This window comes from Thalassophryne amazonica, chromosome 16 (genome assembly GCF_902500255.1).
Source record: "Thalassophryne amazonica chromosome 16, fThaAma1.1, whole genome shotgun sequence".
Classification (NCBI taxonomy): domain Eukaryota; kingdom Metazoa; phylum Chordata; class Actinopteri; order Batrachoidiformes; family Batrachoididae; genus Thalassophryne; species Thalassophryne amazonica.
The window spans coordinates 45,817,266-45,842,756 of NC_047118.1; the positions used below are offsets into that span (position 1 = coordinate 45,817,266).

At 42.6% G+C, this 25,491-nt stretch overlaps 1 protein-coding gene across 1 annotated transcript in view; it reads right to left on the bottom strand.

Moving 5' to 3' along the window:
* The window catches only part of LOC117527660 (retinoic acid receptor alpha-B-like), a 70,757-nt gene that overhangs the window by 10,751 nt on the left and 34,515 nt on the right, over positions 1 to 25,491 (bottom strand). The window contains exons 4-8 of the mRNA XM_034190099.1: positions 24,301 to 24,461; positions 23,797 to 23,973; positions 12,730 to 12,934; positions 12,393 to 12,460; positions 8,002 to 8,092 (exon numbers count right to left, since the gene is read on the bottom strand). Of these exons, the coding sequence (XP_034045990.1) occupies positions 8,002 to 8,092; positions 12,393 to 12,460; positions 12,730 to 12,934; positions 23,797 to 23,973; positions 24,301 to 24,461 (702 nt within the window). The remainder of the gene's footprint in view (positions 1 to 8,001; positions 8,093 to 12,392; positions 12,461 to 12,729; positions 12,935 to 23,796; positions 23,974 to 24,300; positions 24,462 to 25,491) is intronic.

The window sequence follows — 25,491 nt, forward strand, 5'->3', positions numbered from 1 at the left end:
AAGGTCCGATGAACCGGTCTTTGAGTTTCTGTGATTCAACCTGCAGTGGGATGTCCTTAGTTGACAACCACACCTCCTGCCCAGGCTGGTATGTAGGGGCCGGGGAACGCCAGCGATCTGCATGGGCCTTAGCCCTCGTCCGGGCCTGCAACAGGGCAGAACGGGCGGTCCGCCACCCCTGGCGGCACCTCCGCAGGTGGGCCTGGACCGAGGGGACCCCGACCTCTCCCTCCACAAGTGGGAACAATGGGGGCTGATACCCCAAACACGCCTCAAAAGGGGAGAGGCCGGTAGCAGATGAGACTTGGCTATTGTGGGCGTACTCGATCCAGGCCAGATGGTCACTCCAAGCCGCCGGATACGCGGAGGTTACACAGCGGAGGGCCTGTTCCAACTCCTGGTTCGCCCGCTCTGCCTGGCCGTTCGTCTGTGGGTGATACCCGGACGAGAGACTCACGGTGGCCCCCAGTTCCTTACAAAAACTCCTCCAGACCTGCGAGGAGAACTGGGGACCACGATCCGAAACGATGTCCGATGGTATCCCATGCAGACGCACAACGTGGTGGACCAGGAGGTCTGCTGTCTCCTGGGCCGTCGGGAGCTTCGGGAGGGCCACGAAGTGGGCCGCCTTGGAGAACCGGTCCACTATCGTGAGGATGACTGTGTTGCCCTGGGACGGCGGGAGGCCCGTGACGAAGTCCAGGCCGATGTGAGACCAGGGGCGATGAGGCACAGGCAGGGGCTGGAGGAGGCCCCTGATCTTATGATGATCCGCCTTGCCCCTAGCACAGGTGGTACAGGCCTGGACATAGTCCCGGACGTCGGCTTCCAGTGACGCCCACCAGAAGCGCTGCTGGACCACTGCCACGGTCCTACGCACTCCGGGATGACAGGAGAGCTTGGATCCGTGGCAGAAGTCCAAGACGGCAGCCCTGGCTTCTGGTGGGACGTAGAGTCTGTTCTTAGGACCGTTCCCCGGGTCCGGGTTCCTTGCCAGGGCCTCCTGGACGGTCTTCTCCACGTCCCATGTGAGGGTGGCCACGACAGTGGACTCGGGAACGATGGTCTCGATGGGGTCTGACAACTCGGCCTTGGCTTCCTCTTCGTGCACCCGGGACAGTGCGTCGGATCGTTGGTTCCTAGTCCCGGGACGGTAGGTGATCCGGAAGTCAAAGCGTCCGAAGAACAGGGACCAGCGGGCTTGCCTGGGGTTCAGCCGCTTGGCGGTCCGGATGTACTCCAGGTTCTGATGGTCCGTGAAAACCGTGAAAGGCACCGTAGCTCCCTCCAACAGGTGTCTCCACTCTTCAAGAGCCTCCTTCACCGCAAGGAGTTCCCGATTGCCCACGTCATAGTTACGTTCAGCGGGGGTCAACCTGCGGGAAAAGTAGGCACATGGATGGAGAACCTTGTTGGACTCCCCGCTCTGGGACAGAACGGCTCCTATCCCTGAGTCAGAGGCGTCCACCTCCACTATGAACTGGCGAGTAGGATCAGGCTGCACCAGAACTGGTGCAGACGAAAACCGGCGTTTCAACTCCCTAAACGCGGCTTCGCACCGATACGACCAGGTGAAGGGGACTTTAGTGGAGGTCAGGGAAGTCAGGGGGCTAACAACCTGACTGTAACCTTTAATGAACCTCCGGTAGAAATTTGCAAAGCCGAGGAACTGTTGCAGCTTCCTACGGCTTGTTGGTTGGGGCCAATCTCTCACCGCCGCAACCTTGGCCGGATCCGGGGCGACGGAGTTGGAGGAGATGATGAACCCCAGGAAGGACAAAGAAGTGCGGTGGAACTCGCACTTCTCGCCCTTCACAAACAACCGGTTTTCTAGTAACCGCTGCAGGACCTGACGTACATGCTGGACATGAGTCTCAGGGTCCGGAGAAAAGATGAGTATATCATCCAGATATACGAAGACAAACCGGTGCAGGAAGTCCCGCAAGACGTCATTAACCAATGCTTGGAACGTTGCGGGGGCATTAGTGAGGCCGAACGGCATGACCAGGTACTCAAAATGACCTAACGGGGTGTTAAATGCCGTCTTCCATTCGTCTCCCTTCCGGATCCGAACCAGGTGGTACGCATTCCTAAGATCTAGTTTGGTGAACATTTTGGCTCCATGCAGGGGCGTGAACACCAAATCCAACAGGGGCAACGGGTATCGATTGCAAACCGTAATCTCGTTCAGCCCTCTGTAGTCAATGCATGGACGGAGTCCGCCGTCTTTTTTACCCACAAAAAAGAAACCCGCACCCATCGGGGAGGTGGAGTTCCGAATCAACCCGGCGGCTAAGGAGTCCCGGATGTAGGTCTCCATCGATTCGCGTTCCGGACGTGAGAGGTTGTACAATCTACTGGACGGGTACTCAGCGCCCGGGATCAAATCGATGGCACAATCGTACGGTCGGTGCGGGGGAAGAGTGAGTGCCAGATCTTTGCTGAAGACGTCAGCAAGATCGTGGTACACCTCGGGCACCGCCGTCAGATTGGGGGGGACTTTGACCTCCTCTTTAGCTGTGATTCCGGGTGGAACCGAGGATCCGAGACACTCCCGGTGGCAGGTTTCGTTCCACTGCGTCACCACCCCAGACGGCCAATCAATCCGGGGATTGTGCTTCACCGTCCATGGAAATCCCAGAATCACTCGGGAGGTAGAAGGTGTCACAAAAAACACGATCTCCTCCCTGTGATTCCCAGACACAACCAAGGTCACGGGCTGTGTCTGATGTGTAATTAACGGGAGTAGAGTGCCATCTAGTGCTCGCACCTTCAATGGTGAAGGCAGAGCCACCAGAGGAAGCCCTACTTCCCTGGCCCATCTGCTATCCAGCAGATTCCCTTCTGACCCCGTGTCTACCAGTGCTAGGGCGTGAAGGGTTAAATCCCCACTCAGGATTGTTACTGGGATTCGTGCTGATTTATGGGTTTTCCCCGTGTACATATTATGGCCCACCCTTAACCCAGTTCCTAAGGATGGGCGTTGGAGTTTGATCGTTTGGGGCAGTCTTTTAACCTGTGCTCACAAGAGCCACAGAAAAAACACTCCCCGCGGGCCAGCCTCCTTTGTCTGATATTTGATTTTAATTTGGCCCTGCTCGTGTCCATAGCTTCGTCAGCAGGGGGAGCTGTTGCCACACGGAGCCCTCTGGCAGTGGAACGTGGGGACGACGACACCCTTTCGGACCCGGAGGAAAGAGGGACGGCTGGAGCCCGACCACGCCCCCCGGCCTGCTCCCGACGGTGTTCATTCAACCGGTTGTCTAAGCGTATAACCAAATTGATAAGCCCGTCGAAATCTTGCGGTTCCTCCTTAGCCAGCAGATGCTCCTTCAGGACCGGAGACAGTCCGTTTATGAAGGCGGCGCGGAGCGCAACATTATTCCAGCCGGACCTCGCAGCCGCGATGCGGAAGTCGACTGCATAATCAGCTGCGCTCCAGCGTCCCTGTCTCATTGACAGCAGCACGCTCGAGGCGGTCTCGCCTCTGTTGGGATGATCAAACACCTGTTTGAATTCCCGTACAAACCCAGCGTATGACGTCAGGAGCCACGAATTCTGTTCCCAAAGCGCCGTAGCCCAGGTGCGTGCCTCACCTCGAAGCAAATTAATCACATAAGCCACCCGGCTGGCATCTGATGCGTACATAACTGGCCGCTGTGCAAAAACGAGCGAACACTGCATTAAGAAGTCTGCGCACGTTTCGACACAGCCTCCGTACGGTTCTGGAGGGCTTATGTAAGCTTCAGGGGATGGTGGGGGGGTTTGTTGAACGGCCAGTGGAACGTCTGTCTGTGGCCCAGAGCCCAGACCCTGGTACTGCTGGCAGAAGATGAAAAACAGTCAATGGTGAGTGTGTATCCACACACCCAGTACTCCACCTACAGATCTTCAAGGAGGGAAAACCTCCACCTCCAGAAACAATTTCACCCGTGCAGCTCCTATTAGTCTCGTCCCTGGATGGAGTGAGAGGCGAAGAACGTCGCCCTCCCACTATCCGCCAATCCAGCTTCAGACAGAACCCGCAGGAACACGGCTGCACACAGAACAATGTTAGATACAACGATAATTCAGCAGAGAAGGTTACCTTAGACGGTAGCTGATTTCTCGGCGAGGAGGTGGAGTAATAATCCGGCTTTTGTAGGGACGCTGGTGATTGGTGACAGCTGGTGTAAATGAGTGACAGCTGTCACTCTCTGTCTCGGCGCCCTCTCATGCTTGAAGCCCGCACTCCAAGCAGGGCGCCGACTGGTGGTGGTGGGCCAGCAGTACCTCCTCTTCAGCGGCCCACACAACATTCTATTTTGAAATGAAGATTTAGCATTTGTTTAACAGTATGTGCTTTTGAGAAGAAAATTAACCATTTGGCCAATTGTGTTTCCTAGGTGTCACTCTGTGTTAAGAGTTTAGAAAAAGTATCCAATGTATGGGTAAGCGCTTGTTAGCAACTGAAAAAAACTGTAAATGTCACAGTCTTCAGAAGACTGTCATTTCTTTTGAATTTCACAGTATTTCCTTTTGCAGGACTACAAGTAGACAATAAGGTTATGTGTTATCAGCTTTGAGATTTGCACTTCACAGGGTTTCATTTTGCAGGAAATTAACTCAGTGGTGGGCATAGATAACCAAAAAATTAACTTCGATAACAGATAATCAGATAACTGAAAAGTTATCTTTGATAAAGATAAACCAATGAACCACCCAAAAATGTACAGATAACCGATAAATTCCAGTATTGTCTCTAGTACATTTGCAACTGCTAACCAGTTGAATTTGAGTTTAAACGCCACAATCGCTTTTGGAAGCATAAAAAGCAACAAAAGACCCAAACAATGAGTCAGCACTTCTATGTTCGAACATGCTGCCCCCTTCTGGAAGCTACACAGGTACAGCACTGAAGCACCCTGAAAGCAGCCACAAAGCCAGCTCTCTACTGATCATAATGCTCCGGTCAGGCAGAGGTCTTGAAAAATAAAGGCATCCTGATTTATGGTTTTGTGTGAATACTGATAGAATAACTCCATTAATGTCAATTCTGTCATTTGTACAAAGTTAAAATATAACATATATCTTTTAATGTTGAATAATGCACTAATTCTGAGGTTTTGTAACAAACACAGACAGATCGCAAAGGATTCTGGGGAAAAGTGCCTCTGCTAAACGCTGATTGGATTCAGTCATTCATTATGTAAACCAACATGTTAATGTGACGTGTGTCGTGTGTTGGTGTTTACAGATAAATGTGCTTTTGTAAAATATTCCATTTTTTATTTGTAAAAACATTTTTTACAGAGCCCTGGAAGTGTCATCGCAAAATGTTTTGCATGTGGAGAGAATGTGCGCATGTTTTATGATGTGGGCACGTTTTATGATGTTGTAAAACATGCACTCAATATTGTGTTGACACATAAATGTTGGCTTTACACTGTGCGAGTTTTGGCCCTTTTTCAGATGATTTTTCATTCGTGTGAGAAATTTTTGAACCGAGTTTCAGGTTAATCGCGTGTCCTGCATCGTGTAGTGTACATGGAGTAACGAGCTGCGTTCAACATCTCACGACCACCTCCTAATTGCCGATCGTACGGTCGAATGAAAATCAAACCTGTTTGATATTATTCTGTATCCTGCTGCTGAAGAGCTACAAGCATCCAACCGCTCACACTGTGCATGTGCAAACACCGCAAAGCTGTCTTGTAATGTTTTTTGCTGTTGTTGTTTTGTTTTTAAACTTAATTTGTAAAAAAAAAAAAAAAAAAAAAAGCCATTTGCAAAGCCAAAAAGTTGATTTGACAACCATCTGATATAACCGGGGTCAAAATAAATAGAACACTGCCATCTACTGCTGCCCAGATTTTTAAAACCTTAAAAATTAGCACATTACTTTAAAACTAAAACATATATCTGATGTTTTCACTTTATAAAACTTCAGACATGACAGTAATTTTAAATAACGTGTCCAAAATTAGTTTGGTTAAAATTTGAACCATAAGTTAAAAATGTATGCCCCTGGATGACTTGGGTGATATTGCCAACATATCAGTATGGTGTTAAAGAAAATGATTTTTTTTTTTTGTGACCAGTTCTTCTTTGCCTGCAGAGAGTAGAGTGGTTTCTTCTGAAACTAGCTCGCTTCTGTTTGCAGAGGGTAGAACTATACATCTCTTAGGAAACTTTCAACAGGTAGGTCTTAACTAATATTAAAAATGTTTGCTGCTGTTCAACTTGGTTTACTACGTTATTGGTCTAAAAGTTATCAGACGACAATTCATCGGAAGATAATTAGTAATAATGGTTTTTAAGGTTATCTAAAAAGATAATCCGATAATGAAAACATTATCGTCAATAATTATCTGTTATCGGAAGTGTGCCCACCACTGAATTAAATATATATTGCTGTTTTTCATTTCTTCATGATCATAATAACATTGTGTTATCATCTTTGAATCTTGAATATCAGTGTTTTATTTAGCAGGAGTTTAAATGTTACAGTTTTCAGCCAGTTGTTATGTGGTACACAACACAGTTTATTTATACAATACATTCAAATGTCTTTCAACAAAATGATTCAAGTACTTTTTTGTGACTTTATTCAAAGGTAATCAGACTGTGTTTTAGGAAAAGAAACACATTTTGAAATAAACTTACACATGCCAAAATCAGTACTGTCACATTGTCCAAACAATGTTCATAATGATGTTTACATGGTAGCGGAGCCCGCTCTAATGTCACGAGTCACAGTAGTCTAATTAATATTCAGTAACTCATCTTGCCATGGCACATGCCTACAGGAGAGTTGACCAACACTCTGGCACACCACATGTGCACTTGGCAACTTCACACTCATGGGGCACTTAGATTTCACATCCAGTTCGACAGTGATCATCTGCTGACTGTTTTTGTGCTAGTAGTGAGAATGGGCACACATTTTCTAAATGCCAAACAAGCTCTGTTAGATGTTTGTATGTGTCACCTGGAATCTGGCCGATACCTGGCGCGAGAGGGTTCGATGAGCTCTCACAGGGCACACTCTTTCAGCCACTGGTGTGCGCAAATAGTTGTAGCAACAGGTGTATGAGGCGTTGGAGGCAGCTACAATTTTACACGTATTGCATATGATTCCTGCTTCATGCACACTTCATGCACTATTCGACCTATGTGTGAAGGGGCCCTTAAAATTAACTTTACTGAATGTTGTGTTCGCTGCTCTGTGTTTATGAAAAAAAAAACAAGCAGTCTTTTTTTGTGGTCCCATCATACGAGGCTTCCTTAACTAAACAAGTAAAGATTTTTGTTGTGGCGCATTTATTTTTTATTTCAGTATTTCTAACCCTACCCTTTGTGATATTGTTTAAAATTAACTTTATTTAATGTTGTGTGTGCTGTTCTGTGTTTGCGAAAAAAAAAAAAAAAAAAATGAGCAAAGTCTGTTATTTTTTTGCGGTCCTGTCATGCAAGGCTTCCTGAACAAAACGAGTAATGGTTTTTTTTTTGTGCTGCGTTTTTTATTTCAGTATTTCTAACCTTACCCTTTGTGATATTGTTTAAAATCAACTTTATTGAATGTTGTGTGCTGCTGTGTGTTTGTTGAGAGAAATCCATGTCACTCTTTTTTTGTGGTCCCAGGGCTTCCTCAACGAAAGCAGTAATGTTTCAGTGGCACATTTTTTTCAAAACTTATTATTTCTAGCCCTAGCTATGATATAATAGCAGAAAAAACTGAGGAAAGTGGAGTTGAGATGGCTCGTTTTCACAGCCAAGTGTATTGTGACCAACTAAACTTGACCTGCAGCTGTGGGTGGTACCGCCCTGCACATGACCTGTGAGGTCATGTGCAAAGCCTCTATTGAATGGCTGCATTTTGAAATCCTACCACTAGATGTCATCAAAAATTCCCCTTTGATCAGGAATGTTACCTTCATGTTTACACATTTATCTATGTACATAAGTATAAATAAATGTGGATCTGAATCCTGGTCATGTGTGCATAAGTGGCTGACTCACCCTTCACACTGATGCTCCTGAGGTCAGTAATCTTCATCAGTATTTTGGGGAACATACAGGGTTTATCAGGTCTCCGCCTCCTCACATAAATCTATTGACATGGTGAGAAAGAAGAAACACATATTACATCAAGTTCATCAAAATGCACAACCACACAGCCATTTTTAACAATTACAACTTTTCCTCATGTACATCTGGCCAGTAGGGTTTTTCTTAACACTTTGCCACCCTGTTTTGGACCCATTTCTACTCGGTCTAACAGAGTGAGAAATGTGGAAATAGTTATTGTAATACCTACATTTCTGTTCATCAAATCATCAACAGTTGTTGAACACAACAGCAGCAATTTGTGGAACCGAGGTAACAATTTCATTAATAAAACATGCAATGACGCCATTTCTGACCCATGAAGAGAGCGTCATATTTGTTGTACGGGCTCCTCCTTTTATGTGATGGAAGCAGTTATTTATCCGATTGCCCAAATCAAACTGGATAAATAATGTACCCCTGGGTACTACAGGGTTCCCACCCTTTTCACCAAATCAATTTCCAAGAGTTTTTACTGACATTTCAGGATATCAGTCACTCACAAACCAGCATATATTTTAATGGTAGCGTTGGCACATTGTACCCCGTCTCTATTCCTCCCTTTGTAATGACGCAGGGTCTCAGGCTAATAATAACTGATGCCTCCACCCATCACTGCTAACTGTCCTATACCATGGGTTAAAGCAATAAATTTTCATCTGACTGAAATTTTGTCCTGGCAAAAATCAATGCCAGCAATTCCCTAAAATGCGGCGTAGTGGGGGCACACACTCTTTTTTCCTCAATAAATACAGTATACAAATCTATTCTAAATAGCCTCTAACACTCAGAAGGCCAAGGTCTGGTCAAATGACCAATCTACCTCTAAAGTCCACGGATAGTCAAATGACTCCAAGATCCCCTGTGGAGAGCTACTTCTGTTATGTAAACAAGGAAGTCTCAGAACATCTCAGGGGAGGGGCTGACTTGGCTAGCCACATTCTTGTGTTTGCATATTTGCTGTCTGTGTGCCTGCTTAGCTGAAAGGGTTGCTGATTTGTGCTTAGGTGGATAAATAATTTTACCATGGGGGAGAGATGACATTTTGTTTTCTGAATTGTATTGAAATGTACCAAAAAACACACCAAAAGAAAATTTCCTGGGGGAGAGATGAAATTTTGTTTTCTGGATTTTATTGAAATGTACCAAAATGTACCAAAAAACACACCAGAAAACCAAAATATATACAATAGGTACAGGTTACAGTCACTCACAATGACTAACAGTCCCCACACTGTTATTATGTCATTATGTCCACATGATCACAGCAAGCAGACACACATGCGTCACAGTGGGCAGTTGTTAGTCCATGTCTATCCAAACACAGTACATGTTGTCCAGCTGGGACATCCAGAACGACAGATCTTTCAGCCGCTGTGGTGCACAAATAGTTGTAGCAATAGGTGTACTAGGCAGCTGTAATTTTACACGTTTTGCACACAACTCCTGCTTCATACGCAGCCCTTTCAGCTAAGCAGGCAAGTGACTCCAAGATCCCCTGTGGAGAGCTACTTCTGTTATGTAAACAAGGAAGTCTCAGAACACACAGACAGCAAATATGCAAACACAATCAATCAATCAATCATTTTTTTTTATATAGCGCCAAATCACAACAAACAGTTGCCCCAAGGCATTTTATATTGTACATAAAACACAAGAATGTGGCTAGCCAAGTCAGCTAGCCAGGGTCATTTGACTCTCCATGGGCTTTATGCAAACACAAGAATGTGGCTAGCCAAGTCAGCTAGCCAGGGTCATTTGACTCTCCGTGGGCTTTACAGGTAGAAGAGAAAAGCTTGGACCTCAGTGTGCTAAGGAGAGAGAGAAAAAGCATAAAAAGAATGCAAAACCTGAACATAAAGGTACATAAAAGGGTGGTGGGGAGCAGGGGTGTAGTCTTGATTCTGGGGGTGTTCCCCCAGAACATTTTTAAAAGAGCAAGTCAAATTTTGTGTATTCTGGTGAATTTTAATGGGTATGAAGCCCTCTAAAACAAAAGTCATTTCAAACTGTGAAGTAAAAACACAGTACTGATTATGAGCGGTCTGGGGGTGCTCTTTAAAAGAGCAAGTCAAATTTTGCAACTCGAAATTGGCTTATTCACATTTAATCGGTAAAATACTCTCACTCGTAAAACAAACGCAGCATAGCGCAAGTTAAACTTCGTCAAAGCCATTTAAAGATACCAATCGTGACTCACCTTTTTGTGGATTAAAGTCACTAACCAGGACTCTTGGTGCGATCAAGAAACGAGGCTCACCCACCGTGTCCCACTGGAGTTTTTATTAGTTCCTCATTAATGTTGCTTTTCCGATGGGCAGCTAACTCTCAGACCTGGACTGGATCATTAATATCTGCCACCTCGCCAGTTCATCAACTGAAGTTAAAAATAATGTCCTCCGTTATGTGAGACGTGACTCGTTCCTTCAAATGTTGCCGGTGTTACGGTGTCACGTTGGCTCACAGACAAGCCAAAGTTACAGCCCCTCATGTAAAAAAGGAAAGAAAAAAATACATGCTTCATCTGTGGTTTTTGTGGAACTTCACTGATTAAGCGCTTTTCTTCCAAGTGACTCGTTCTCTGCTGCTGCCACCGTCTGTTACCGGCTGGGCGTCGGTCCTCCTGGCCGGAGGTCCGACTGATAAAAACCTCTCTCTCTCCCTCTCCACTGGAGTCGTTCCTGCTGCTCTTTCGGCTCAGTTCAGAATGTCCAATGGCAATTAGACAACAATGACATCACGCCGACTTAGTGGATAAGCTTGAATCAGATTCACCATCGCCAAAACACAAACAGTAAAAAGAGTCACCTGCTCTACTTGGGGAAGGTCTGCCAATGTTTCCACGAAGACAGGGAGAAGGAGCGTGGCTCATGGCAAGCAGTAAACAGAGCAGAGAGGAGTGAAAATTAACACTCTGATTAGCGCAGAATAGGATGTTGCTTTGACATATTTCAGCCCCAAAACTCGGATGACACAACGTGCGTGTGCGTATGTGCGGTTAAATTTTCCAAATGACGGAAATCCGTCATGGTGACGGAGAACTTTAACCCATGGTCTATACAGTTTTGTTAGTCTACATTTTATTCATGTTGGCTCTACATCCAGTCTTAAATTAAATAACAAAGCAACATATTCCCTGTGCTGGTAGCATCGTAGAGCTTGTTTTGCAAAAATGTAGATAAGTAGGTGAGTGTATCTCAGTGTTGCCAACTTATCGACTAAATTTAGCGAGGCTTCCTTAACCCAAACCCCTGGCTTCCTTAACTCAGACCCCTGGGTCTGGGTTAAGGAAGCCCATAATTCAGACCCCTGCAACAACATTTTTTAAAGTGTCTAGTGAGAAATCTCGCAACTTTTATTGGTATTGGAGATTGATGTGAAAATGCGTATTTCTCAATGAGCGGGGGCTGCTGCCGTGGGAATGGACCCCTCGCCTGTCCCAAGGCACTCATAGGAGACCATCTGCAAAATAATGCAGCAAAATAATAAATAAATGTTCCAATAAATGTTCCAATAAATGTACAACTAATTTTTGTCATATAAGATACTTGGAACATTGCTTTGTTATTGTTCCAGTTTGATGATTTCTGTAAAACATTTATTCATGTCTGCAGCCAATGAGGTAAGGTACTATTTCTATGTTTACTGAATATCTTTGGTTTTGAAATGGTTCATGTCTTCATTTGTAGCTGTTAGCATTACTGCAGTGTAACCTTTAAGTACGATGAATGTAAATTTAATCATTAATATCAGAGCCAACAGCTATTTTCTTGATAAAGACTTAGTCTCTTTATGGAGTCCTGTACAGACAGTGAACATTTACTGTGCAGACTGTTTACATTTTCGATCTGGCCACACATGAATGTTTCAGGCATGAGATTTCCCCAAATGCACAATTAGTGCATGTACATGCTGTCCAGTGAAACCCCTCGCCACATTTAAGAAGAGACATCAGTACTCACTACAAGTAATGAGGGTTTTTTCAAGACAGAGGACAGCAGCTACTTTTCGGAAATATATCCAAAACCACAGCAGATAAAAATGCCTCTGACCAAGAACATGGTCTGAGTAGAATACACATCTGTTATTTTCCCTACATAGAACCCTGTTAGACCTGTTAAAAGGCTGCAGTTGCCATTCCTTCTGCTCAGTGCAGGAATGGGAGGGTTGAGGAGGCGTGGCTGAGAAGGGAAGCTTTGTCTATGTCCCGAAGCGTGGCACAAGTGCCACATCTAGTCCCAGAAAAATCATCCTTAGTACCTTTAATAATGTAATAATTAAATAAACAGAATAAGAGCTCAAACCTTCAATGCTTCAAGCATTGGCTCCTGAAGAATGTCTACCTTCTCTGACTGCTCCAGATCTTGCCGGTCTAAAAATCAACATTTTGTGCAGTCAGTGAAACATCATACAGCACACAGGACTATTATACATCAATAACCTGCAAGAACAACTGATATAAGGCGCAGCATGTATGCACAGAACACTGAAAGAAGACAACACCAGTATACCCTCCACACTGACTGACAGGTGTTCTCTGGTAACTGTCATGCACAACAGCACTATTTACTTAATGAAAGTCATAGTGTGCTTTACATTATTGACTTCAAGAGGACAGTCATGTAAGAGTAAGTGCAGTACCTCCACACAGTAAGCAGATGGCGCTGAGTAAGCCCGTTTCAGCATCATCCATTTGCAGAGGGAGCAGTTGGCTGGCGAATGAGAACACTAGGTCTGTGAGTGGTCCAAACCCAGCGTTATGCATCTGGGTGCGGTTTAGAGTCAAACCATCTGAAAAGGTCATGGTGTCCTGGTCTGGTGTGTAACGAGTGCAGATTCTCAAAATCTAAATAAAAGAAATTAAGTAGTTCAGACAAGAAGGAAATAAAGAAATGGCACAGCAGTATGCTGTTACCTACATGGAAAAAACACAGCTGGCAGCAAACCATGAAAACTTTCAAGTAGGAACATAATTACGGGTTTCAAAACTACATACAGTATTGGAAAGTATTGACAGTGACTCACTGTTTTCCACATTTTATGTTATATTAAAATGGAGTAAAAATTTTTTCTCCTCAAAATTCTACTCACAACACCCCATAATGAAAACATGAGAAAGTTTTTTTATTTTGAAATTTTTGCAATTTTTATTAAAAATAAAAAACTAAGAAATCACATGGACAATACTTTGTTGATGCACCTTTGGCAGCAAATGCAGCTTTAAGTGTTCTTGAATATGATGCCACAAGCTTGGCGCACCTATCTTTGGGCAGTTTTGCCCGTTCCTCATTGCAGAACCTCTCAAGCTCCATCAGGGTGGATGGGGAGCATCAGTGCACAGCCACTTTCAGATCTATCAAGAGTTGATCAATTGGGCTCTGGCTGGGCCACTCAAGAACATTCACAGAGTTGTCCTGAAGCTACTCCTTCCATATTTTGGCTGTGTGCTTAGGGTCATTGTCCTGCTGAAAGATGAACCGTTGCCCCAGTCTGAGGTTAAAAGCGCTCTGGAGCAGGTTTTCATCCAGGATGTCTCTGTACATTGCTGCATTCATCTTTCCCATCAATCCTGACTAGTCTTCCAGTCCTGCCACTGAAAAACATCCCCACAGTATGATGCTACCACTACCATGCTTCACTGTAGGGATGATGCCTGGTTTCCACGAAACATGACACCTAACATTCACACAAAAGAGTTCAATCTTTCTCTCATGGTCTGAGAGTCCTTCAGGTGCCTTTTGGCAAACTCCAGGTGAGCTGCCATGTGCCTTTTACTAAGGAGCGGCTTCCCTCTGGCCACTCTACCATACAGGCCTGACTGGTTGGACTGCTGCAGAGATGGTTGTTCTTCTGGAAGGTTCTCCTCTCTCCACAGAGGAATGCTGGAGGTCTGATAGAGTGACCATCAGGTTCTTGGTCACCTCCCTGACTAAGGTCCTTCTCACCTGATCATTCAGTTTAGACGGGAGGCCAGCTCTAGGAATAGTCTTGGTGGATCCAAACCTCTTCCATTTACGGATGATGGAGGCCACTGTGCTCATTGGGACCTTCAAAGCAGCAAAAATGTTTCTGTACCCTTCCCCAGATTTGGGCCTCAAGACAATCCTGTCTTGGAGGTCTACAGTCAATTCCTTTGACTTCATGCTTGGTTTGTGCTCTGACATGCACTGTCAACTGGTAGACCTTATATGTATGCCTTTCCAAATCATGTCCAATCAAGTGAATTTACTCCAGGTGGACTCCAATTAAACTGTAGAAGCATCTCAAGGATGATCAGTGGAAACAGGAGAGACCTGAGCTCAAGTTTGAGCTTCATGGCAAAGGCTGTGAATATTTATGTGCATGTGATTTCTTAGGTTTTTTTTTTTAAATACATTTGCATTTTGCAATTTGAATTTCATCCATTTTAGAATAAGGCTGTAACATAACAAAATGTGGAAAAAGTGCTGTGAATACTTTCTGAATGCACTGTAATATTAATGTTATTGTACATAAAGTAAAAGTGAGGGAAAGGTAAAAGTCTGACAGACGAAAACACTGGGAAACAAAATGGACAGAGTTGGCCACAGACGTCAACTTTTAAAATTCAAGAAACTAATAAACCAGTGATGAAAGTGGGCCATGGAAAAAAACTGAAAATTTTTGCCAAGGGCCAAAGGCCCAAAGCCCATGGCGGAGGTTCTGGGGGTTCTCCCTCAGAAGAATATGAGATCTCAGAAGCATTCTGGTGCATTTTCAGGTCTATTTACCCACCAAAAAAATCTCCAAAAACTTTAATTTTTTTGTTGGGTCAGGTCCATTTTTTCACCCCAGTCTTTTCACATAACTGCTACCAGCCTTTAATCCAAAAAAAACATACATTGTGGTTCAGAAAACTACAAAAGAAAGAAGTGACAATTCAAAAAAATAATTATTCTCAGTATCAATTCAAATGGAACAATAGCAATATTTATCGCACATCAATACATCAACTTGTGCAACCTTTACTCACTTCTGAGTTTTCTGAGTTTTGGCAGGAGCTTTGGAGCTATTTATGATCTCTGTTTCAAATTCTTGGCCACCTTAAAATCCTTACAAAATATGTTTTATTTCAACATTAATTTCTGATTACTGTACATTTTGAAGTTAAAATCTTTTCTTACATTAGAAAACTATTTTTAGACAAATAAAATGAAAAGTAATGTGTACATGTACTAATGGTCGATTCATTCATTCATTCAGGAAATGTATGTTTCTGATGTGGTCAAGAAATATATTTCTTAAAATATAAAGAAATATGTAACAGAACTGTGCTATTTTCTTTGATTACTTGATTGTTAAACTTTAAATAAAAAAAATCTAAGTTATTTATTTAGTTAAGACTTCTTGTAGTTACCAGTGTTGCCACAGTTACTTTGAAAAAGTAACTTAGTTACTTTACTGATTACTCAATTGTAAAAGTAACTTAGTTACTTTACTGATTACTCAATTGTAAAAGTAACTAAGTTAGATTACTAGTTACTTTTTTAGTTACTTTTCCCAGCTGCCGACAACAACCCTCTGCCACCTCAACATGACAATGATACCTGTTTTGCCAAAACTCACTTTATAGTCACCCTTTCTTGACTTCAATGAAAATAAATACTTGTTTTATAAAAAGTAAAATAAAGACGTCTTTCTTGACCTCATATTTAACTGTTGACAGCACTGTAACAGTAAAACTTGCAATTTCGAGCCTACATTGTTTATAAAGGTAACTATTAAATTCTAACATTTTTCTAACATTTAAATTCTCTCTAAACATTTTACTTGTCGAAATTATTATTATTTTAAGCAATATTAGTTGTAGTAAAAAACGGCTTCAAAATTGCACCTTTAATCTAGGGGTGTTGTGGGGGAGGGGGCACATCCTTGCCCCACGCTCCCATTCCATCTGGATTCGCCCCTGCTTTGGCGTTTGAGCACAAAGAATGGATAACATTTATTTATGCAGAAAACAGGACCAGATTTACAGGTAAGAAAGTTTTATTGCGTTTTCACATCATGTGGTCCTCAGAAAGAGAGTTTAGGTGCATTTGAGTGGAAAATAGTGTTAGTTGTTGACGCGTCGCGGAGGATCAGCTGTTTTTAACGACCAGATACAGAGCGGCTCAGCTCAGAATTCTAAATAAAGGAGGAAAAAAAGTATAAAAATGTCTTTGTAAAGCTCAGTGCAGGTGTGCTGATCACCGCGCTTTAAGAGGTGAGGACGAGTCGAGCAGCTGCAAAAAACCGCGGATTAAAAGCTCACAGCTCGCTTAAAGTGGGCAGTTCAGTCGAACCCCGACCTCCTGCCCACGGACCAAGTTTAATGCTGTTATCGACCCACAATGAAAAATAATAGTAACGCACAGTGACATGGAGAAGTAACTTTAATCTGATTACTGATTTGGAAAGATTAACGCGTTAGATTACTCGTTACTAAAAAAAGTGGTCAGATTAGAGTAACGCGTTACCGGCATCACTGGTAGTTACTAACAACAAAAACTTTGTAGCTTTATTTGGTAAAAATAAAAAAAATAGGTCAAACACTCAGCTCGTTAAAGTTAATTTAGCTGCAGAGCAATAACGTCATGTATTATTTTCACTCACTCACCTCAGATAAATTTTTGTCCATTTCTCAAACTCATTAATCTTGTGGTTTTGACTCGCAGACGAAGTTAAACTCTCATCTGAACGCTAATGGCATTAGCATTTTCAGCAGCTGGAAGCATTGCCCATTAGCTCCACTCAGTGGTGGGCACAGCTAACCAAAAAGTTAGCTTCGATAACAGCTAATCAGCTAACTGAAAGGTTATCTTTTGTAAAGCTAAACAGATAAACCACACAAAAATTTATTGGAAGCTACAGCTAACCAATAACTTTCAAAATTGAGTTTTAACACCACGATCACAAACCCAAACACTGAATCACCACTTCTGTCTTTGTGCGCTCTGCCCCCTGCTGGAAGCTCCTGTTTACTACGTATTTTGCAGCAATAAAGCAGTTGAGAGACATTAAGCTCAACTCTACCGCAACAAAAGGAGCCTGACCACCAGGTTGCCACAAAAAAAGTCATTATTCCTTAACAGCATACAGAAGTTCTGCCGTGATGCAGAGGTCTTGGAAAATAAAGCAGTTTTGATTTATAAATCAAATTAATCTGGACAGAATAACTACATTAATGACAATTCCGTCATTTGTACAAAGTTAAAATATAACACATATCTTTTAATTTTAAATAATGCACTAATTCTTAAGTTTTGTAACAAACACACAGATGCCAAAGGGATTATGGATAAAATGAGCCTCTGCTACCACAGATTGGTTGACTCATTCATTCTATGTAAAAACAAACATGTTAATGTGAAGTGTGTGTTGGTTTACATATAAATATAAATGTGCTTTTATAAAATATGCCATTTTTTTTCATATGTAAAAAAAAAAAGCCATTAGCAAAAGCCAAAAATCAAGTTGTGATTAGACAACTGTCTGATCTACTGGCGCCCAGACACTCAGACCCTAACCCATAATCCTTTGTGCGCCAGAGAGTTGCTGCGGTTTACACAGCACAGACAGAAAACACATGAAGACAATTGTAAATTAACATTATACAACCAAAATGTACATTTTTACTTCTTTTCATCAGCTGCAGCAAGAGGCTGCAGCAACTCTCTGGCATGCAAAGGATTATGGGATAGCTCAATATTTAGGGCGAATACTGCCATGAACACTACTGGCCGGGAGATGGCAGTAGAGACCCTGAAAACTTGCTAAATAAATAATCCATATCTGCTATGTTTAATCTGCGTGGAATTTAATAAATGCAAACCGAATTTCAGACATCTTATATATATTACTATGGAAGAAAAATGACAAACGGTGTTGTAAAGGACAATAACCAGGACTTTAAAGAGCAAACACGAAGCGATTGCAGCTCACAGTGTTTCCAAATGAAAATAATGGAGAAGCAGCCTGAGCTTCTTCTGGCATTTTTACATAAAACAAAAACAATAACAATGTCTATAAACCCAGAGAATATATTCACGAGAGTTTTAGGCACAATATACAAAGGGTTTAATGCTGTTGTCTGTGTGGAGCCTGATCACAGCGTCTCAAATGCATTTCTCCTGTCGTGAACTTTTACGATAACCAATATGCGGATACACCATGTCCACACTAAAACCTTTAAAATTAGTGCAATACTTTAAAACTAAAACATATAGCTGATATTTTCACTTTATAAAACTTCAGACATGACGTTAATTTAAATAACTTGTCCAAAATTAGTTTGGTTAAAAGTTTAACCATAAGTTAAAACTATATGCCCCTGGATGACTTGGGTCATATTGCTGGCTAGTCAGTAGGGTTCAAGAGAAATGATTTTTTTTCTGCTATTGGTTTGTTTCTCTTCTGTGACCAGTTCGCCTCTGATTGCAGAGGATAGAGTTGTTTTTCCTGAAACCAGCTCTCCTCTGTTTGTTGAGGATAGAACTATATGTCTACTACAAAACATTTAACATGTAGGCTTTAAAATCTTTGATATCAGACTTTAAAAATGTTTACTAACTGTTAAAACTTTATTCACTAATCCTGCAATAATATGTTAGCGGTCTAAAAATTATCAGACCAAAATTTATCGGAAGATAATTGGTCTGCTGATGGTTTTCAAAGTTATCTGAAAAGTTAATCCAATAATGAAAACATTAGCTTCGATAATTAGCGGTTAGTGGATTAGCTGAACTGTGCCCACCATTGGCTCCACTTAATGTATGATTACTGGAGGAAAAACGTAGCTCATGACTTTTAATGTCCACAACAAAGTAAACCATTAGAAAAACAACAGCACAGTCCACAAAAATATGACTTTATAAACTCTTAAAGCCCAAAACAAATGAAACCTTCTTCTTTGGAAATTATTAGCAGCTTGCAAACCAACACGGTGCAGTATCGCCACCAACTGTTTGAGCATGGAACTGAAATGAACTGAATGAATGGACTCTGACGTATGTTGTCAAAAATAACCCGAAAACATCCACCACGTGAGTAAAAACCCTGATTTCCAGTCATTTCTGGAAAACCTTCATCACTGTAAACAAGCCCAGTTCAAGCTTGATGTAACTTAAACCACACCTACTTCTATCCAACAGGTGGAAATGGTGAGCAAGTGGCAGGCAGGTTTATGTTTTATTATATAGTAAAACAAACTTAGTTTTGGAATGATCTGGCACATCAAATTCAAAAAATGTCAAATCAGTTTATCCAAATTTTTTGGCCTTTTAATTTGGTGAGGTCAGGTGACCATAGCAGTTACTGTTTTTGTATCACACAGTTAACAAACTGGAGGAAAAGTTAAATGGAAAGAGCATGGAGGCTACAGTGCTGCAGTAGGAATGTAGCCAAGATCTCCAATTGATGTACATATCCTTGCTGCAAATGAAATCCCTGGAAATTTATTGAGAGGTCAGTGTTCATCATACATGTGCACAACAATTTTTCGCTGTGTGACCTTCAAAACTAGATGATGGCCATTCGTCACTGAAATTACTCCCAATTTGGTAAACCTGTGTTATTTCTTTGAAAAGTTATTTGAAGTACAGTGATGTGGATATTTTTGGCCCATTGACCTTCAAAATTAGGTCAATGTCAGTCATCATTGAAGTTGGCCTCAACCATGAAGGGATAGCTACGAATTTAATGAACCTGTCTGAAATCTTTGGAAGGATATTGAGAGTACAGTCTTCACCACACAGATAATAGTTTTGGCTCTGTGACTGCCAATATTTTGTCAGCTTCGAACCTGAGCTAAACCATCAAGGTATGCTTCCCTGCTGCAAATCTGTTAAACTTGCCTCAAATCTATGAAACGTTACAGGGTGCATAGAGTTTCAAACGGACGGGTGACAAATATCTTTGGGCTGCAAGGCATTTGAAGGAATCATCCTCCAAGTTTGGGACATGCCTATATCGGCTTTCAATGCTTACCAGCCCAGTGAGTATAAGAGAAATTGTGGAGAGCTGCATGTCCCAACTTGTCCCCTGGCACTCCGAAATGGAGGTGTTCCTTTGTCTCGCTCGATCAGCGAATCGGTCCTGACGCGCGAAGCCTCCGCGCGGCTTTCCATGACAAAATCTCTTATTAAAAGTGAAATCTGCCGGAAAATGGCTGATGTCCAGCTCTTGTGATAACCAGAGAAATTGCTCACGGCGGTCCCAGCTCCACACAGTGATCCGTTTAGAAATGATGTGGTGTTTTCTGCCTCTCAATGGCGGCTCGGAGCGCAGCGCGCCGTGCGCCACTGTGGGGCGTCCTTAAAACTGTAGTAACAGTCCTTATTCTCTGTGAAGCCCGTAAAACTTTCACCGAAAGCCAGATAAATTTTTCGAATGGTTTCCAGCTGCTTGTCTCTAACAGTTTCTGAAAAAATTCTGATGGAAAAAAAGCCCAAATCATTCCGCCATTTCCTCGCAATGAATCAACGACGAGAGGGGTGGAGCAGTGCTCACTCAAAGCCTGCCCACAGGCGAATGACGCAACCGACAGGCGTGGAAAAACTCACGCATGCGCACGAAGGTTCAAGCTTGGCTGACGTAAAAACATATGAATCAAATCCATATAGTTTTTGAAAAAAATAAAAAGGTATGATATTTTTCTCACAGACCTCGTATTTTCTCAGTTAATCGATTATGAAAACAATCATTAGTTGCAGCCCTAATGGATAAACAGGGAAATAGATGCTGAGGTGACAAGTTCAGGTAAAAAGAATGTTATAGAAATCCCATGTGACTTGTCAGTGGTAGCACTGTGACAGTGATGTTGTCTCTTAATTTTATGCATTCAAACCCAACCTGAAACCTTTTGTCTGTGGTCTTTCTAAACAGTGATCAAACAACTGCACTTTTAAATCCAATCAATGTTTAACTACTCTCTACAGCAGCCTTTCCCAGACTTAAAAAAGCACATCAGTGTATTAGGGGTGTAACAATGCATTGTGAATCGTGACAATTGTATCGTGAAGCCTATACCTTACCATATATTTTTTTTAAAATATGCATCGTGATACCAGGCCAAGTCAAGGCAGGGAAGAAATAACCACCACTTGCAGAAGAATCATAAATGTTTTATAAAATATATAAATTAGAAAACATCAAGGTTTAAAATTCATTTTTCAGTATTATTTGGTTTGTTTTTTTCCAAGTTCAAACATTCACCAGATTACTTTTGAGGTAATTAGTGGGAACAGTGATGTAATTATGTATTGTGGAGCTAGGTAGATGTATGTGAGTGTGTGTTTCGTGTATACGAGGTCTGTTAGAAAAGTATTCAACCATTTTATTTTTTGCAAAAACCTGATGGATTTGAATCACGTGTGCTTGCATGAGCCAACCTTGAACCTTCGTGCGAATGCGTGAATTTTTTCAAGCCTGTCAACTGTGTCATTTGCTGGCAAGCAGCCTTTGTGTGAGGACGTGTGTTGTGCTCTCGGCGGATTTTCATTGCAAGGAAAATGGTGGAACGACTGGAGCAGCGCTACTGCATCAAAATGATACCCACCTCTTCCACCATTCGGAAGATTCAGATGGCTTTCGGTGGCTTTTCAGTTGTGTGACTATCCGAGAAATTTTGGAATTCTGTCACAGTGGAATGTGCTGAAAAAGTGCTGATGTCCACCTCTTCCGCAATTTCTCGGATAGTCACACGATGGTCCCGCATCACCACAGTGTTCACTTTGGAAATGATCTGGTCAATTCAGCATGTTGATGGCCGACCGGAGCGTGGCTCACTCTCCGCCGTTGTGCGGCCGTCTTTAAACCGGTTGTACCGCTCCTTAATCTGTGTGATGCCCACAGGATTGTCACCGAAAGCCGTCTGAATCTTCCGAATGGTTTCCACCTGGCTGTCGCCCAGTTTCCGGCAAAATGTGATGCAGTAGCGCTTATCCAGTCGTTCCGCCATTTTCCTTGCAATGAAAATCCGCTGAGAGCACAACACACGTCCTCACACAAAGGCTGCTTGCCAGCAAATGACGCAATCAACAGGCGTTAAAAAAATTCACGCATGCGCATGAAGGTTCAAGGTTGGCTCATGCAAGCACATTTGGCCTGATCTGGGCGTTTCCCCTTTCTGTTCTCTTTGTGCCCCAGCTTTGAGTTAGTAGTTGTTTATTTTCATCCCAGTTTATTCTCTTTTATGTTGTTACTTTTTACTTTCGCCTTTCGTTCAGTTCTGTTCTACTTTTCTTTGGTCAGTTGTGTTTTCATTTATTGTTTATTAATTTATCATTTAGTTATCATCTGCTTAGTTCTGCTGTTCACATTTGTTGTTATCAGTAGTGCTTTAATGCCAGGTTTTGTTATCACTTAGTCTCTTTTACTTATAGTTTATTTCTCAGTCTGTTCCAGTTTAGTTTTGTCTTAGTGTTTTATTTCTTATTATTCTCGGATCAGTTTTTATGCAGTTTATCTTCTGTGCTTAGTATCTTCTGGTTTGCTTTTCAGTCCTGTTCAAGTTTTTATTACCAGTTCATGTTTCCTTTGTATTGTCATTATTTGTCATGTCAGTGATTCTTTCCATTTATCACTTAAACCTGTCTCATCCTGTCTTCGTCTGCACTCATCTCAGTTCTCACGTACTCACACTCAAGTTCATTGTTATCACAGACTCCCTCTGATCACCGCACTCTTGCCCTGCACTTCCTTATCTCTGTTGGCCACACCCCGTTTTGTCTGTCATTTCCTTGTCCACTTCTCCCTGCCTTTTCTTGCATTTCTTTTCCCCTCTTGGATTCACCTGACCACACCCCCCTTCCAGATCCTTCTCCCACCACGTGCATCTCGTTATCCAATTACCACCTGTTCTTATTTAAACTGCTTCTGTTCACTTCCTCCCTGCTTGTTTGTTGTCTTTGTACACTCACCAGCTCTGTATCCAGTCCTGTTTTTTGCTTTGCCGTGTATCCAGATCCTGCTTTGTATTTTTTACTGTGCCTTTTGCTTCTGTTCTGCTCTGCTCTGATATCTATGTCTCCTCGTGCCTCTGAATACTGCTTAACCATGACTGCATTTTTGCCTGACCCTGATTGTGCTTCTGCTATGCTGACTGATCACCTGTGTACCGTACCTGAGCCCGAATTAAAGACCATGGTTTCTTTTACACCCAGGCTTAGTCCGGGAGTCTGCTTCAGGTGCCTGGCACCCGCCATCAGGGTTGACAATTACAAATCACAGTTCTATGGAATTGTATTTACTGAATTATACTGTTTGGAGTTACAATCTGAGCTCTGACGGCCACAGACTGTACACAGACCTTTTTTCTGCGTTTGTATGTATAACTGTTAGTGGGATATCTCAAAATTTTTGATGTACGTAATACAATTTTATGTGAAGATGGACCTTAGGGAAGGAAGCAGCTGATTAGGGTTTATGGCTCAAACAGATCAACGTGTGAATTCAAAAGTCGTATATTATAGAAGGAAGTAAATGAATGAAATTAAATTCTCCCCTTCATCTCATTTGATGTGGATCCTGAAATGGTGGAAAAGCCGATTATCTGGGCTGGAAGCGGTTTGCTCTGTCTGCAGGCCTTTTAGCTCGATTTCTTGCTTCACACTGCTGACTTCCTGACATTCAAGAATTTTGATATTACTTACAAACTTTTTAAAAACAATGACCTGTAGAAGAACACTCATGGCAAAATAAAAGAGAACTCACAAGTATGTCGAGGCAAGCGGCTTTGAGTAGCGTGATCTGATCAGCGATGGTTAATGTTGTGAAGCCTGGAAGCTGCTTGGCAAACTCCACTGTCTTAATGATGCATTTGGTGGACAGTTCACTGAATTTGTCCCAAAGACTGACGTCCAGAGGCACGCGATGCTCCGAGCTGTTGTTCTACAGTTTGGTAAGTGGAAAGAGGCAGGAGGACATGGGTTATATAATCATAATTATTATATAAATAACTAAAAAAAACAAAAAAAAACTAACAATGAAACAGAACTCATGCAGCACTTTATAAAATTAGAGGTAATAGTGTATTGTTTGTTATTTAATTACATTTTACTGTTATACACCCTTTATAACTACTTAATATTCTAGGGAATGTTTACATTCCTGGCTTTGAATTAAGTATTCCTTGCAGTGATACAGAGAAATGCAGACTAACATAACATTTGATTCATGAGTGTAGTCATAAAATGGTATGACGGCTGCTTCAGTTACCGTGGTATATTTTCCCAGCTGGCAGAGGGAGGGAAATGTTTCCTGATGAGCCCGTCGAACCCGTTCAATCATCTGCTCTGTGTCTGCTGACAGGACGTAGCTCTCTGCTGCTGCCAACCTTTTTTCTTCCTTTTTCTTCTTTGTTCTGTCATTTCGCACCACTGTTGGATATAAAACTGTGATCAGTTGCTGCAAAACCAGTCCCAAAACTCCAAGCTCATGTGCCAATTTCAATCTTGCACCAGCGCCTTTGCAAATCCAAATATAACGCAACGCTAAAATACCCTCGGCCATATGAGCATTAAAGCGTAGGTGACACAAAATGCCATGTTTTCATGAATATTTAAGAGTAAAATAAACAACAGCTTGAAATCCATCCTTTTCTGGTGCACAGTTCTTGAACAGATAAATATTCGGATTTTGAACTGAGTGCCACTAAAAACCAGGAACTTCCCAGCGTGCCAAAATTGGACAAGAAGAAGGAGGAAGTGGCGTCAGCTCCGGAACCATTATCTTAAGTGACCCATTAATCTATGGATTTTTGCAGGCTACTGACATCCCCGTGGTTCAGGTTGGAGCTGCACCGTGTTTTCGGTGTCAGAACAGTTATTCTCACTGGCAGAATCTTTATCGATTGGCAGGTGGAAACACTTATATTGACGTAGAACTGGCTATTTTCACTTTATTTTATTGTTTTTGGATCATGGGGATTTTGTCGCATGTACACTGAAACATTAGGAACAGACAAGGAACTGCGAGTCTTTTAACTTGAAGCGCAAAGCGGCCCGCTGTGGAACAAGAGAATCCATTCACAGGAGAGACTCGAACAATCAGACGCAGACGCAATGAACAGATTACACCTGATGCAGCGGACTGCGCCGGCCACGGATCAGTACAGCAGAGACTCGAACCATCATGGACTTTTTGTTGTGGCTGGGGTGCCTGGCGTGCCTGGCTGGCTTTTGTTTGTCTTCTGTTTTCTGTCTTCTGTTTTTCCTTCCAGGTGGCATGCGTTCAGGACTGAGTGGCTGTGTGGCTGAGTTATCAGGACCTCACCCAGATCACCTGAGGCTGGTCATGTCCAGCTCGTCAGGACTCACAGCTGTGGTGCATCTATATGGATTGGGGCATGGTTGCATTTAAGTCTGGAGTACACAGTGTGTATTTGCCAGAGACTCGACCTTGTGACCA